Source organism: Electrophorus electricus, chromosome 3 (genome assembly GCF_013358815.1).
Source record: "Electrophorus electricus isolate fEleEle1 chromosome 3, fEleEle1.pri, whole genome shotgun sequence".
NCBI lineage: Eukaryota > Metazoa > Chordata > Actinopteri > Gymnotiformes > Gymnotidae > Electrophorus > Electrophorus electricus.
The window spans coordinates 209,966-226,588 of NC_049537.1; the positions used below are offsets into that span (position 1 = coordinate 209,966).

General features: G+C 45.5%; 1 protein-coding gene across 1 annotated transcript; it reads right to left on the bottom strand.

Annotated features, from left to right (window-relative positions):
* Positions 1-43: 43 nt before the first annotated feature.
* tlk1b (tousled-like kinase 1b) lies at positions 44-16,124 on the bottom strand. Its single transcript, XM_035524427.1, is given in 24 exon segments — positions 44-1,260; positions 1,651-1,758; positions 2,258-2,369; positions 2,536-2,671; positions 2,773-2,942; positions 3,178-3,267; positions 3,762-3,853; positions 3,953-4,034; positions 4,125-4,222; positions 4,478-4,544; positions 5,657-5,845; positions 6,075-6,211; positions 8,229-8,339; positions 8,438-8,530; positions 8,840-8,926; positions 9,013-9,105; positions 10,922-10,965; positions 11,468-11,540; positions 11,926-11,964; positions 12,245-12,316; positions 12,918-13,036; positions 15,809-15,868; positions 15,871-15,897; positions 15,900-16,124. Coding segments are annotated over 24 exon segments (2,370 nt in total). The 5' UTR covers positions 16,006-16,124; the 3' UTR covers positions 44-1,095.
* Between the last annotated feature and the right edge of the window lie 499 nt (positions 16,125-16,623).

The window sequence follows — 16,623 nt, forward strand, 5'->3', positions numbered from 1 at the left end:
TATTTCACACGCCTACAAAAACATAAGGAATCAACCAGCACAGTTGTGTTAAAATAACTTGAGTCTTTATTTCTTGTTTGGCTACATTCCCTACAACTGCAGCAGCGGTTCAGAGGCAGATCACAGGTGCTGAGCTGGAACCAGGGCTGGGGGAGGAGCAGCTGTAATGTAGCCCCGCCCTGCTGGACACACCCCCATCCCAAGGAGGGTGTGGCCTTTGTCCACCCTGTTCACAGTGGCTGTACAGGCTCAGCTGGGCACAGGTTGCTTAGCAACAAAAGAGTCGAAACACAGGCATCATCATGAGCGGAGTCCGGCACTCATCCTGCCTCATTAGTTAGAATTATTCGCCACACACACCTAGCAGTCACGCACATACATAAAGTTCAGAAAAACTTTTAATCAACATGCTATTATTTTCTGACCCTTTAATGTATGACTTCTATATTAAACCATACAGCTAAAGAAAACCAGACCTAACTAAAGCAACACTGGGAAGCAGCAAAGTGAAAATTGCTTTTGACAAAAAAAACTATTAGATTTAACGCTGGGGCTGTGACTGCCTGCATCCAGACATCACAACTCACCCAGGACAGTCCATATGCTAACACTGGTTCCATTACAAGCACACCCATGAGCACTGTGTTCTGGCTCTCTCACACACACACAGTTTACCAGTCATGCCTGACATGTTCAGGAATCTGAACATACACTTAATGTTGGCTACAGGAGACGCAACACGTCTGCGTGCACACACAAATAAACATACATCATAGTCCCTGCAACACGTGACACGCCTACACACACACACACACACACACACCCATAACAGTGCTGGAGTTGTGTAAGCACACACAGCCACCCTGTGCAGTTCACAGCTGCAGAAAAGCACCTCTGTGAAACTGCTTCACACACAGTGCCAACCAATCAGACGCAGGGTGGAGGCGACTTCAGCTATTCTCATTCTTCACCACGGCAACTGCGTCGAGCCGAGGGCGTGGCTAGGCTCGTGCGCTGGCATATAGGACCCTCCCCCTTCCACCCACACAGGGTGGGGAGGTGAGGAAACATCAGTCATCCTTCCAGCAGGACAGATCAGTAGGAGATGATGCCGGAGGAGGCGGGGCTAGAGGGTGTGGCCTGCAGGTTTCCTGATGAATTGGATCGCCTGATGTGCGGGAGCAGGTAGGAGTCGCTGCAAAGCTGGTGAACGTCATAACGGTCCTCTTTTCTGTATGCCAGACAGCGACGAATAAAGACCTAAGAGATGTTCCACACATCAGTCACCTTCAGGACCGACTCTCAAAACACGACACTTCAGTTACACCCTCCCACACAGTTAAGCCCCACCCCTACACAGTTAAACTCCACCCCTGCTCCAAGTCCCCTCCCCCACCATTAAACCCATGATCTGTTCCCACACAGGTGCACCTACTATTCACAAGGGGGTATTTACTCTCACCCATGATGCAGTCTTGGTACAATATTTTGATATTGATGTTTGATATATTGATATTTGATTTATTGATCTTTGGCAAGTTCCTTTCTGACACTCAATTTTAGCACTAACCAGGCTGTTGACCTAACGCTAAACTAAAACTCCTGCCTCTCTCTGCTGTGTAGAGTGAGTGTGTGTGTGTGTGTGTGGACCTTCGCTTCATTGCTAACGCCGGGTTTGGGAGGGAAGTGCACATCCGTGGCCTTGAGGATGGTGTTCTCCTGAAGGATGTCCTGCTGAGATTGGTTATGACCAAACGGCTGCACACAAACGGCAAAAAAATAAGGAGTGAGTCAGTACACGTGTTCGTCCGTAACGTAACGGTTGTACGGAGAGGACGGTAGCCTGTGTGAAGACTGATGGCCGTAACGTGGAATCAAATTTCACAACTGCGAGTTCGGCCCAGAAACCGTTGGTCAGTTAGCCACATGCCATGCTAAGCTTTGCCTAGGCTCACCACAACCAGAAGAACTGCAAACATCTTTCAACTGCAACATCTTTCACCTGGTGAACTCCAGGCATGAGTCGTGGGTCATACGAGGACAAGGAGGGTGTGTTTGGTGGTGTGAGGTGTGTGTGTGTGCAGAAACACACACACACACACACACACACACACGTTAACACACATTTACCAGCATCTCCCGTGTGTGCCCAGTGATCACGTGTATGTTTTGCAGACGATCTGATCCAGAATGACTTAGAAATGCAATCGTGTTACAGTGAAAATGTAGTTTTATGAGTCTGCTATGAGTGTATTACCTTGCGTCCGTACAGACACTGGAAGAAGATGACACCGACAGACCAAACATCTACTTTGTTGGAGATCTTTGGAGGCTCTTTACCAACAACAAAACACTCCGGAGGTAAATACCTACAACAAGACAGTGGCTTGTCAGTAACCACAGCAACCACTGGAGGAGTGTAGTATAACTGTAGATTCGTCCCAGCAGACTGCGTTTAACCCTATGGGCAAGGTTGTGCTGTGTGTGATTCAGGCTATTTTGTGCATGATGCAGAGGTCATGACCCCAGGCTCACCAGTAGGTGCCTGCTCCCTGGGAGGTCAGATCCATGCCGTCCACACCATAGTTATCGTCATCCATGATCTTTGATAGGCCGAAGTCTGTGATTTTAATCTCTCCACACGCAGTCCCGTCCACGAGGAGAATGTTGCCTAAGGAAAGCGCAACCACAATGAACACATTGAACACAGAGACATACAGCCTGCAGATCCAGAGAGCGCCAACACAGGGCACTGGGAGGACGCGCAGCCACCTGGTTTTAGGTCGTAGTGGATAATGGGCGGTTTGATCTCGTTGAGGTAACGCAGCGCATTGGCGATCTGCATGACGATGGAGCGCGCCTCCTTCTCTGTCATCAGCTTGTGCTGCTTCAGGTAGAAGTCCAGATCGTTCCCCTCACAGAACTCCAGAACTGTGCAGAACCTTCAACAAGGCACAGACGCTCAAACCTTAACATCGTCCTGCTATCGCTCATTAACATACAGATTATCCCAGATCACCTGGTCTGGCTCTGATATCACATATTAAACCAGGCCAAGGCAACAGAACTCAGGAGACTACAGCTGAGGATGGAGGAGGCGAGACTTCATCTGAGGGTGGAGGAGGAGAGACTACAGCTGAAGGTGGAGAAGGCGAAATGGCTCCTGCCGTCACTCACGTGTCAGTGTCCAGAGAGAAGTAGTCGTAGAGTTTGACTATCCTGGGATGGTCCAGTTGTTTGTGGATTCGGTATTCCCTACAGGCGTGTCTGGATGAGAGCACAAACGTGTTCCACGTTTACATAAACATAACATCATAACGTCTGCGCCCTTAGTCCAGCTTCGTGTGTACTGTGGGTGAAGTGAGGACGTTGGCTGTGAGTTGCACCGATACAAGGCTATTTGGGTTTAAGAGGCTCTCCGACATCATCAGCAGAGATCAGTTCAGCTATTTTTCTGGTTTGCAAATTGTGTTTTAATAGCTCAAGTTGAAAATTAAAACATCTGTAGCAAGAAATCGCTTCCCTCGATTGTTATGACCTGGCTAGAGACAGAACTCCATAACAAACATGTGACATGTATGTATGTGTGTATCAATAAAAGCTCACTTGATGACTCATCATTATCTGTGTGTGTCTTTTTAGGCATGCGTGTTTGTACGTTTGTGTACGTGTCTGGGCATGCACATGTTTGTGTGTAAGTGTGTTTGTGTGGGTGTGAGTTCAGTGCTTGCTCGCGCGTGTGTGTGTGTGTGTGTTTGTACTTGTGGTAATTCTCCTTTTTCTCCTCTCTCCAGTTCTTGTTGAGCTGGTGAATCTTCACAGCTGCATAACGCTGCTCAAACAGGTCAAAGGCCTAAAGAGACACCAACGAGAGGTCAGAGATCAGAGGTTCCTCTGGAGGGGGTGGGTGTGTGTGTGTGTGTGAGTGAATAACTATGAAGGATGCGCTTACCTTATAAACCTCACTGAAGCCTCCTCTACCCAGCAGGTGTAAGAGGAGATAACGGTCATTGAGTGTGGGGTGGTCCTTAAACCTGGATAACACACATTATACACACAACACATTATACACACTTCTGAGAGAGACAGTGGAAGGGAGAGTGTGTGTGTGTGTGTTTTCTTACTGTGAACTGTCCTCATTACTGATCCTCTTCAGTTCACGGATGTGTAAATTTCTCACTCTCTCCAAACGCTCCAGCTCAGCCTGTATCTCTGCTTCCTCCTACACACACACGTGAACACATAAATATGTTCACCAGGACAATCCATGGACAGATGGACTGGGGCGACTCCTGATGAGGGAGGCCACATAGCAGCTCTCTAACCTTAACCCTATGACCTTTAACCATAACCCTAAGACCTCTAACCCTAACCATACAACTTTTAACCCTAACCATAACCCTATGACTTCTAAGCCTAACCTTAACTCTATGACCTTTAACCATAAGCATGGTGAACCAATGTGAAAGGGTCTGACCTTTTTAAGATGCCCCAGTCGCAGTTTGAAGATTTCTTCCTGTTCATGATATTCTGCTAAAGTCAATCTGCAACATGAAAAGGTAGAATTAGTGTGTGTGTGTGTGTTTACGTGTGTGTGTGTATGTACAGTGTAGGCAGGCTGGGTTTGAGGAAGGTGTGTGGGTGTTTGTGTGTGTGTGTGTGTGCTCAAGTTCAAGTTTGATTTATTTGTCACGTACATAGTCATACACGGTATAACTCGCAGTGAAATGGTTTTGTGAGTGTCTGTCCAAACTGAGGAAAGAAACAGGGGGGCATAAGGAAATATGTATATACAAAAATACAAAAAATATATAACAATATATGTACAGTATATGTATGTGTATATACACAATGTACAATGTATATATGGATGTGTGTGTGTGCGTGTGTGTATACATACAGTGTAGGCAGGCTGGGTTTGAGGAAGGTGTGTGTGTGTGTGTGTACATACAGTGTAGGCAGGCAGGCTTTGAGGAAGGTGTGTGTGTGTATGTACGTACAGTGTAGGCAGGCTGGGTTTGAGGAAGGTGTGTGTGTGTATGTACGTACAGTGTAGGCAGGCTGGGTTTGAGGAAGGTGTGTGTGTGTGTGTATGTGTATGTACGTACAGTGTAGGCAGGCTGGGTTTGAGGAAGGTGTGTGTGTGTGTATGTGTATGTACGTACAGTGTAGGCAGGCTGGGTTTGAGGAAGGTGTGTGTGTGTGTGTATGTACGTACAGTGTAGGCAGGCTGGGTTTGAGGAAGGTGTGTGTGTGTGTGTATGTACGTACAGTGTAGGCAGGCTGGGTTTGAGAAAGGTGTGTGTGTGTGTATGTACGTACAGTGTAGGCAGGCTGGGTTTGAGGAAGGTGTGTGTGTGTGTGTATGTACGTACAGTGTAGGCAGGCTGGGTTTGAGGAAGGTGTGTGTGTGTGTGTGTGTGTGTGTGTGTGTATGTACGTACAGTGTAGGCAGGCTGGGTTTGAGGAAGGTGTGTGTGTGTATGTACGTACAGTGTAGGCACGCTGGGTTTGAGGAAGGTGTGTGTGTGTATGTACGTACAGTGTAGGCAGGCTGGGTTTGAGGAAGGTGTGTGTGTGTATGTACGTACAGTGTAGGCAGGCTGGGTTTGAGGAAGGTGTGTGTGTGTGTGTGTGTGTATGTGTATGTACGTACAGTGTAGGCAGGCTGGGTTTGAGGAAGGTGTCATTGTCGGCTCCGTTCACTGTTTTGGTCTTTCTGGGTTTGGAGTCTGTGAAGGGGGCAGGGCTTTGAGAAGGGGGTATGTTGGGGGGTTTGCGCTTTGCTAGAAGCTTCCGCTGCCTCTCGATGTCCTCTCTCTGCTGGTTCACCCACTCCTGCTGCCTACACACACACACACACACACACACACACACACACACACACACACACACACACACACACACACACACACACACCTTTTAACAGCAGTATTATTTGTGCTTTTTAACTTGTGTGTGTGTGAGAATGTGGGTGTGTGAGAGCGTGGGTGTGTGTAAGCATGGCTATGTGAGCGCAGTGTGTGAGTGTGCAGGTGTGTTTGTGCATGTGTGTGAGAGTGTGGGTGTCTTACTTAACAAGGTTCTGGAAGGCGTATCCGTCTGTCCACTGCTCCGTGTACGATGCCCCATGCCGCACGGTGGTGAAATGTCCCAAACGCAGACGATCCTGCATGCTCTTCTCCCTACATGCCTGCTTCTCTTGAGTACTCTAACCACATAACCACACACACAGAGTAGGGTTATATACACATACACACACTCACTGCTGCTGCTGAGCCATAGAACATCATTCTGTGATGATGAGACAGATCATCCAGCTTGTGGAGGCTTTGGTGGCAACAGACTGAATAGGGTAAAAGTCAAACTCAACACATGTCATGTGCATGCTCACAGCGTAGATGATTTAGCACACGATGGGCCACACACCTGTCAGAGCTGACCAAAATACAGCAGCCTCAGAACTGCCACCACTAAAACTGAACTTATGCTGAGATCCATAGAGGACACACCTCTCATGATGAAAGAAACATTGTCCTTATCGTGACTGAAGTCAGTATAGTTTATCCAGTAAGTATCTTGGTCAGTTAGTAGTTTAGTAGTGTTAATACAGGACCGCATGGCAGAGAGTATCATCCACAATTTTACCATGACTCAGCATCTTAGATGCAGTATAGAGAAACAAGTAGCAAAGGTAACTAAGCCTGAAGAAATCTGAAGGAATCACAGTTCTTTCCAGACAGCCTCACAGGAACCAGTATATCTGAGGATCTCCACCAGTATATCTGAGGAGCTCCACCAGTATACGCTGAGTGAGGACAAACCAGCACGGCTCACACCAGACAACACGAGATCAGGCAGCAGTAGTTCACTTGACTCATACACCACCCACATCTGGATGAGACATTCGGTAAAGAGGGGCACATCTCTGGGTGGAGCTGTGATATTGGTGTCCTGGGAGCTTGGGGTGTCAGGAGAGAGGCAGTGGTGTCTCAGTGGTTATTGTACTGGACTGTTAATCAGAAGGTTGCCAGTTCAAGTCCCACCATTGCCAGGTTTCCACTGTTGGATCCCTGAACACGACTCTTGACCCTCAATTACTCAAGTTATGTTCAGTCAACAGTTGTAAGTCGCTTTGGATAAAAGTGTCAGATAAGTGCCATAAAATGTAAAGACACATTATATTCCCCAGTTTGACACTGTCCCTGCCCCTCACACAGTCTGTGACAAGGTGAACATGCTTGTCTTCCTTGTGCAGACTGCGTGCATGCACTGGCCCATGGTTGTTGTGGTAGTGCACAAGGCACTTGTTCATTTTTAGCATAATCCCATGATAAAAGCCTACCATAAATACACAAGCAACAAGATATATTGTATTTATAGTTGAGTTTTGTGTCATTTATTGCTTGTGATTTAAAATGTCAAATCTGCAAATGAATGTCACTTAACTATACATTTTATTGGTTATTCATTTCTTAAGGAGGCTGGACAAGTTGTTGGAAGTTCACAATTCAGCAATTATAATTTACTGCTACACAAGTACACTACTCACCCCCCTCCACCCTCCTCCACACCCTCTGGATTTACTAGTGCATATAAAAGCTTGTTGGCATGAAAGGCTGAAAAAGTTAACAGATGAAAATTATAGCCATATGTTCAAGTCTGAACCCGTCTGTGCTGTCAAACCTTAAATCACGAACTACTAGTGAACTCCAGAATTATTGCCTTTTTTCTCTAACACGGTGGTGCTTTTTTTTCCAGAATTAAGATTCACTCTCACCCTTTCACTGAGATCACATGTGCAGCTACTGCCAGAAAAAGGTCACGTGACAAACTGCCGAAAGGCCCTGTAACACTCACGTAACTGATTCTACAAAATGAGAACATAATTTATCCTGATAAATCTGGGGCTGCTAATAGTTTGCTTAAATGTACATGATCACCCACATACACCCCCCAGAGTAGACACAAACATCACAGCATGGTCTCACACACACATACACATACACACACACATACACCCCACAGCATGGTCACACACACATACACCCCACAGCATGGTCACACACACACCCCAGAATAGACACACACACCACAGAATGGTTACCCCCCCCCCTCCACCCCAGTAGGGTGAGACTGTACATGTCTCAGTACAGGCCTACACATCTGCTGAGTACTCTGACCTACACACACACACCCACACACACACACCTCAGTGCCTCTCCTACCTTCTCAATGAGGAGTTTTTTGCTCATGGTGGTACATTTGTTCAGCCGCTCCTTATAGCGTTCCAGCAGCTTCTGCTGTTCCTCGACCTGCCTGCGGAGGTCGCAGTTGGCCTGGTGAAACGAGAGGAAACCCAAGGAAGCATTACACCGTTGCCTTTCTCATCTCTGCCATGCAACACATCAGCTGGACACAACGGCACGGGACACACCCTCAACAAGTCATCAATACGGCCTTCTTTACGCTCCAAATCCAGATTCTTATTGCTTTCAAGTGCAGCCAACTTCAGCAGGGTCAGATCAGTCTGAGGAGAGAGGGAGGGAGTGAGAGAGAGGAGCGTGGGAGAGATGGCAAGAGGGAGAGAGATAGAGAGGAAGAGAGGAAGACAGAGAGAGAGGGAAAGCATATGAGAGAGACAAAAAATGTTAGTGTGAGGTGGATTAACAATGTAAACTGGTCATGTAATTTTGTGTGTGTATGTGGAGTGTTTAAAGCTGTGTGTGTGTGTGTGTGTGTGTGTGTGTGTGTGTGTGTGTGTGTGTGCGCGCGTATGTCTGTGAGCAAGAGAACGTGCATATGTATGTGAGGATGTGAGAGTGTAGGTGAGTGTTACCTGTATACTCCTGCTACTGAACTGTTTAGGGTGGATCATGTGATCAGTGAAGTTGAGTCTGGTGGGGGAGGAGCTGTTCTGGCGGACCTGACAAACAAAAAATCATGACATGAATAACAAAACACAACAAAAATTTGATTTTGCAGTCAAGTCCAAACCCCCCAGACACTTACGACGGAGCCTCCAGGGGCAGAGTGTGAGCCGTGCGGTGAGCGGAGAGCAGAGGTCACACCCCTCACAGGACTCGAACCGCTGCCCCCCTGGAACTACAGCAAAACAAGCATGACAAATTTTGGGGCGCTACAAGGGAAGGTGGCAGGAAGGTTAAGTGTGGGGTAGGGGTGTGTGGGTACATTTAGAGGGTGTGTGGGGTAGGGGTGTGTGGGTAAGTTTAAAAGGTATGTGGGTTAGTCATTTTTGTCATTTTATCACACTGTAGTCTACTGTATTTGTCATTTTGTCACACTGCAGTCAATTTGTCATTTTGTGAACTAGTCTATTGTATTGGTCATTTTGTCACACTGCAGTCTATTGTATTTGTCATTTTGTCACATTGTAGTGTATTGTACTTGTCATTTTATCAACTAGTCTATTGTATTGATGATTTTATCACACTGTAATCTATTGTATTGTTAATTTGTTGTCACAGGGTAGTCTATTGTACTTGTCATTTTATCACACTAGTCTTGTATTTGTTCATCTATCACACTAGGGTCTATTGTATTAGTCATTTTGTCACACTGTAGTCTATTGTATTGGTCATTTTGTCACACTGTTGTCCATTGTATTTATCATTTTAATACACTGTAGTCTATTGTATTTGTAATTTTATGAACTAGTCTATTGTATAGGTCATCACACTGTAGTCTATTGTATTGGTCATTTTGCCACACTGTAGTCTATTGCTCATTTTGTCACACTGTAGTCTATTGTATTGGTCATTTTGTCACACTAGTCTATTGTATTGGTCATTCTGGCACACTGTTGTCTATTGTATTTATAATTTTAATACAATGTAATCTATTGTATTTGCCATTTTGTCACACTAGTCTATTGTACTTGTCATTTTATCACACTGTTGTCTAATGTATTTGTTATTTTATTACAGTAGTCTATTGTATGTGTCATTTTGTCATTGTACTCTATTGGTCATTTTGTCACACTAGTCTACTGTATTAATCATTTTGTCACGCTGTAGTCTATTGTAGTTATCATTCTAATACACTGTAGGCTATTGTATTGGTCATTTTATAACACTGTAGTCTATTGTATTTGTCATTTTGTCACACTGTAGTTATTTTTGTCACACTGTAGTCTATTGTATTTGTCATTTTGTCACACTGTAGTCTATTGCTCATTTTATCACACTGTAGTCTATTGTATTGGTCATTCTGGCATATTGTTGTCTATTGTATTTATCATTTTAATACAATGTAATCTATTGTATTTGCCATTTTGTCACACTAGTCTATTGTACTTGTCATTTTATCACACTGTTGTCTAATGTATTTGTCATTTTATTACAGTAGTCTATTGTGTTTGTCATTTTGTTACACCGTAGTCTATTGTATTTTTTTTTTATCATACTATAGTCTATTGTTTTGATCATTTTATCACACTATAGTCTATTGTATTGATCATTTTATCAGACTAGAATATTGAATTTGTCCTTTTGTCAAAAGTAGTCTACTGTATTGGTGATTTTATCACTGTAGTCTATTGTATTCATCATTTTGTCACACTGTAGTCTATTGGTCATTTTGTCACACTAGTCTACTGTATTAGTCGTTTTGTCATGCTGTAGCCTATTGTATTGGTCATTTTGTCACACTAGTCTATTGTACTTGTCATTTTATCACACTGTTGTCTAATGTATTTGTCATTTTGTCACTGTAGTCTATTGTATTTATAATTGACACACTGTAGTCTATTGTATTGGTCATTTTATCACACTGTAGTCTATAACTTGAGTGACGCATTCTGGATTTTTTTTTCTTTCCTGTTATGAGGTAACCTAGCCAACTCTCTCACACACACACACACACACACACACACACACACACACACACCAGTTCCACTTACGTCAAAATAATCGCTGATCTTTGCCCCTCGGCCGGAAGACTTCCCTAAAAATGTGAAGCAAAATATTTACATTTATGACACTTATAATCCAAAGCAAACTTCCATTATAACTGAGTACAGCTTGAGTAATTGCAAGTTAAGGGTCTTGCTCAGGGGCTCAACAGTGGCAACTTGGCAGCAGTGGGGCTAGAACTGGCAACCTTCTGATTATAAGTCAAGTACCTTCACCACCGTGATAATAAAGATTTCGATACTGCTCGACTACAGACAGTCAGATTAAAGGAGAAACTTGAGCTAAATTGTATAAACCGAAATTAGACAACATACTCTACACACAGGATCGCCCCATCACCTGGACCACACTGACTGCTCTCTGACTGGACCACACCTCGACAGCTCTCTGACTGGACCACACCTAGACTGCTCTGATTGGACCACACCTCGACGGCGCTCTGACTGGACCACACCTAGACTGCTCTGATTGGACCACACCTCGACGGCGCTCTGACTGGACCACACATCAGCTGCTCTCTGATCGGACCACACCTTGATTGCTCTCTGATTGGTTGTCAGCTTTTCTCTTCCTTCGTGTCGACTCTGAGTGCTTCTTCTCAGGCGTCTGGAAGACAGAACAAACAAAGTGACTCCCCCATTCAGCCACTAGTAGACACACACACATACTCAGAACAGGACTATTGTGACTGTGATGTGCTTTGTAAAATACTAAATGAGAGCAGATGTGATGTGATTAGTGACAGCCTTGTAAGCATGCTTTGATTCGTACACTTGGAGAAGGTTTGGGAGGAAACGCTGTGAGGGGTTAAACAACTTGTCTGCGTATAGCAATCCTGCAGAGGTCAATATTGTGAGATCAATAAAATTATTAAATTGTGCTCTACTACAAAAGAAATACAGATTCCTCTACTGGTCTGTAAACTAAAAGTGAAAAACGAGTCACATTTTTAAAAATAATATTCCGACACATCAGCATTGAAAACACTTACCGAATATGCAGGAGACCCTACTCTTTTTATATCAGAATTCTTCATGAGCGAGACGACAAGGAGTGAAGAGTGTGAGAAAAGAGAGAGAAAGAGAGGGTGAGAGGGAGTGGAGAGTGTGAGAAAAGAGAGAGAGAGAGAGAGAGAGAGAGAGATTAAGAACACACTCATCAGCTCAGGGAATGTATGAATACATGTTCCCTGTGTATGGGGGGGTGAGAGAGAGTAAAACAGAGGGCGGGGGGAGAGTGAGAGAGAGAAAGAGTGTGTAGGGGTGGGAGGCAGTAAGAGTGTGTGTGGGGGGGGGCAGTAACACACTCACCTCTGACTCTTTGTCACTTGATGATCCCAGACTGCCAAAGCTGTGGTTGGAGCATTCGTTATTGTTTAGGCCCTACACACACACACACACACACACACACACACACACACACACACACACACACACACACACACACACACACACACACACACACACACACACACACACACACACACACACGAGATCACCTGTTCAACCCAACATCTGATGCTGATATCATTGCTATGGTGAGTGAAGACTCCTTAGCTTCTGCGTCTCTTAAAGGAACTAGGTGGGACTAATCCCAGGAAAATTCCCAGTGTCCAGCATATCCATGACATATCCCAGCATGATGCTGCTGGGAACGTTTCTGTGCTGTGTAGTACCAAAACCAAGACTCCAGAACCAAGACTCCAAGACTCCCACCTCAGCTGGATCAACACACGGCATCAACTGTTTCAACAGCATCAACTGTTTACAAACGTGTTCTAAATGAATAACACTGTTACAACTGAGCCTCAGATCACACTGAGTGACAGAGTGACATGTAGCTCACAGCTGTGGACTCGCAGGTTCAGCAGCCCTGACGCAGGTCTGTAGTGTTTTACATCAAACGCCACTGGGAAAGAAATAACAGCACATTTACCCACCCCCACCCATTACCCTGCTTCACCCACCGCCACCCTTCACCCACCTTGGCTCCTCCGCTGGTGCTTCCCGTGCTACCCCCAGTGCTCCCACTAACTCCACCCATGAAACGTGCCTCCAACAGCTCTTGTCTGCGTGGGTCCAGAGACTGCAGCTCTTCCATTCCTACCAAATATGAAAGCATGTACACACACACACAGATATGGACACATACAAACACACAAAAACACGGAGACACAGACACACACAGAATGCTTCATTAATTACATAAGATATTGTTTTCAATATTTATACAGAATAAAACACACATTTAACACAAATATCCTAGATATTTAATTTGCATTTGCAGTAACTTCAGTTCAGGTTACTGCAGTATATTAACCCTAATACTGTATATTAATAAGCTAATACTGTATACTAATACTCAACACCGTATATTAACATGCTAATGCTGTATATTAATACTACAATACTCTAATACTGTATATTAATACTCTAATACTCTATACTAACTAAAATAATACTCTAATACTGTATATTAATAGTCTACTACTCTATATGAATACTCTAATACCGTATATTAATACTCTACTACTCAATATTAATACTCTAGTACTGTATACTAATACAGTAATACTGTATAGTAATACTCTAACGCTGTATACTAATACTCTACAATGAAAATGCAGTTCAAAAGAGGCACCCTGGAGAAGGTAACATTATTCAGTGTTCTGATTGATCAGTCTCCTACACACATGACTGTTTTGATTCATCAGTCTCCTACATGCATGACCGTTCTGATTGATCAGAGCCTCCTACACGCATGATTGTTCTGATTCATCAGTCTCCTACACGCGTGACCGTTCCGATTCATCAGAGCCGCCTACACACGTGACCGTTCCGATTCATCAGAGCCTCCTACACACGAGACCGTTCCGATTCATCAGAGCTTCCTACACGCGTGACCGTTCTGATTCATCAGTCTCCTACACGCGTGACCGTTCTGATTCATCAGTCTCCTACACGCGTGACCGTTGATTCATCAGTCTCCTACACACATGACCGTTCTGATTCATCAGTCTCCTACACGCGTGACCGTTCTGATTCATCAGTCTCCTACACGCGTGACCGTTCTGATTCATCAGAGTCTCCTACACACGTGACTGTTCTGATTAATTCTGCTGAAAGTTCTGCTGCCCCCGTGGACTCCACAGCCATGACACATAAGCTGCCAAAGGACTCCAAGATGGAGGATGGGTGGGGTCAGGGCAGATCAGCAGGGTCAGAGTGGTTGTGTGGTGTTGTGGTGGGTGGAGTCAGGGTAAATGGGCAGGGCCAGAGTGGTTGTCGTGGGTATGAAGGTCATTGTAGCAGGAGCAACATGACAGAGGGAGCAGACACACACACACACACCGCCTAGATGCTGCATACACCGAACAGATAATACATTTACAGCATTTGACACCTTTATTCAAAGCGACTTACAATAATGAATTAATACAATTCAAACAGTTGAGGGTTAAGGGCCTTAAAATCTACAACAGTTCCACACCTTTAATTTTTAGAAAAGGTTCTTGGCTGGCAAAACCGGTGCTGTTCTGGTCCATAAACTTGCAGGTTTGGAGCCACCGAAACCCTGATGCAGGCATCACATCAGACCCCAACAGATGTGCGATACACTCTGACCTCAGACATAAACAGACATTTACAGGCAGACAGTCCCGACACTGCAGTTATCCACCTTGTGTTCTGTCAGGCATGAATACAGGCTTTCCTTTGTCCTGTAGTGTCATCAACAGCAGAGGAAACACAAGCTCTTTGGGGTTTAGATAAGGGGTTTGATTTGGTCAGTCTGGAATACTCTACTTTTTAAGTATTATGGTGCAGCCTGTATGCAGGGTGGTGGGTTTGAGGTGCTGCTGCATAAAAATGTATGGACACACAAGGCTTGGGGGGTCAGTGTTAACCCAGTTACAGCTCCTAGCTCTAAATATCTGAATAATATTACTAAATGTTCTGCGCTGACCCATAGAGAGAAGTCCATCATTTATATCAGGTGCCTAAATGAGTGAAATATCAGAAATATGACTTTCTCCAGAGTTCTGGGTGGTTCTACTAGCACCATCTGTGAAGCCGTTTTAGATGACGCATTATGAAAGTGAATATTTGAATAAGTAGTTCACTCATGTCGATAATAAGTAAATGCCTGACATTTAAATTTCCAACCAATCAAAAGATGGACAACAACTGAAATTTGGGATGACGTGCGTCACTCTTGGGTAGATGTACGGCTATTTTAAAAGATCAAACACATAAATAAACCACTTATACCGGTAGCAGTCTGACTGGCCCTGGGCGTTAGGCTGGGGTGTGATGGTGGAGGGTCACACAGACTTGGCTGCTGCTGCTGTGTCTTTGACCGGGTGAAACGCAAACCAGACGGTTGCAGGCAAATACTTACTTTCAACTCCATGAACTTGGAGCAAGACAACTTGACATAAGCGTCTCTGACAGAAAAATGAACACCAACTGAAAGGCAGATGTTTTATTTAGACTACAGCACCTGAGTAGCTGTGTCGCTGGTGCCATCTGAAGCTCGCCCTGCTAACTGGGTTAGCCAACAGCTCCCTGACAAAGATAACTACACCACTCAGCCAGGTAGCCAGCCCACATTGCGCCACAAATCCTCCCAAGCAGAGAGAAATATTATGTTTTTGAAAGGCCATCACACGTAAACGCCCAAGCGGTCTGGAGCTGAGTGTGCTGTTTGTGGAGCTAGCTGGACGGCTAACTGGCTAGCTAGCCCGCTGAGAGATCTGACCACAGGTAGTGGTCTCGGAACTGGCCATGTTCTGGTTCCAATTTCAGATTTTAATTGTAATCATCTAGCACAATCGGTGATAGTTCAAGTCTAAGGTTGTAAAAGCATCGGATTACCTTCTTTATGAGCCACAGGCGTTGGGATATGCAGGCCTGGAGTCGGAGACAGATGACTGGGACCAAAGATGGCGCTCCGTCCAAACTTCGCTCGTGCCGCTGTTACTTTGGACACTCATGAAGTGAGAGCGTGAGCACACAACAGCAGCAGCACCAAGCAAACCCAGACAAGTCCACCCTGCGTTAACCTCCAGCATTATCCGAAATGACGCTCCATTAAGCCCAAATGTCTCATTTTTAAACGCACGTCTCTGGCCGCCTCCGCAGTGCGTCTGTGTGGATGTAACCTTTGCGACTGGCGTCACGCGTCGGTTGTGCACGCAGCGCTATCGCGAGGCTCGTGCACCCAGCACAGCATGCCATCGCTGCGAGGCGAAAACAAAGGAGGCGGACACCCAAACCTGTGGCTCTGTTGCAACCCAAACCTGCGGCTCCGCTGCAACCTAATACTGCTCCGCTGCAGCCCAAACCTGCGGCTCCGCTACAACCTAATACTGCTCCGCTGCAGCCCAAACCTGTGGCTCTGCTGCAACCAAAAGTGTGGCTCCACTGCAACCAAAACTTGCGGCTCCGCTGCAACCTAATCCTGCTCCCCTGCAGCTCTGCTGCAACCAAAACCTGCGGCTCCGCTGCAACCAAAACTTGCGGCTCCGCTGCAACCTAATCCTGCTCCACTGCAGCCCAAACCTGCGGCCCCGCTGCATCCAAAACCTGCGGCTCCGCTGCAACCAAAACCTGCGGCTCCGCTGCAACCTAATCCTGTGGCTCCGCTGCAACCAAAACCTGCGGCTCCGCTGCAACCTAATCCTGCTCTG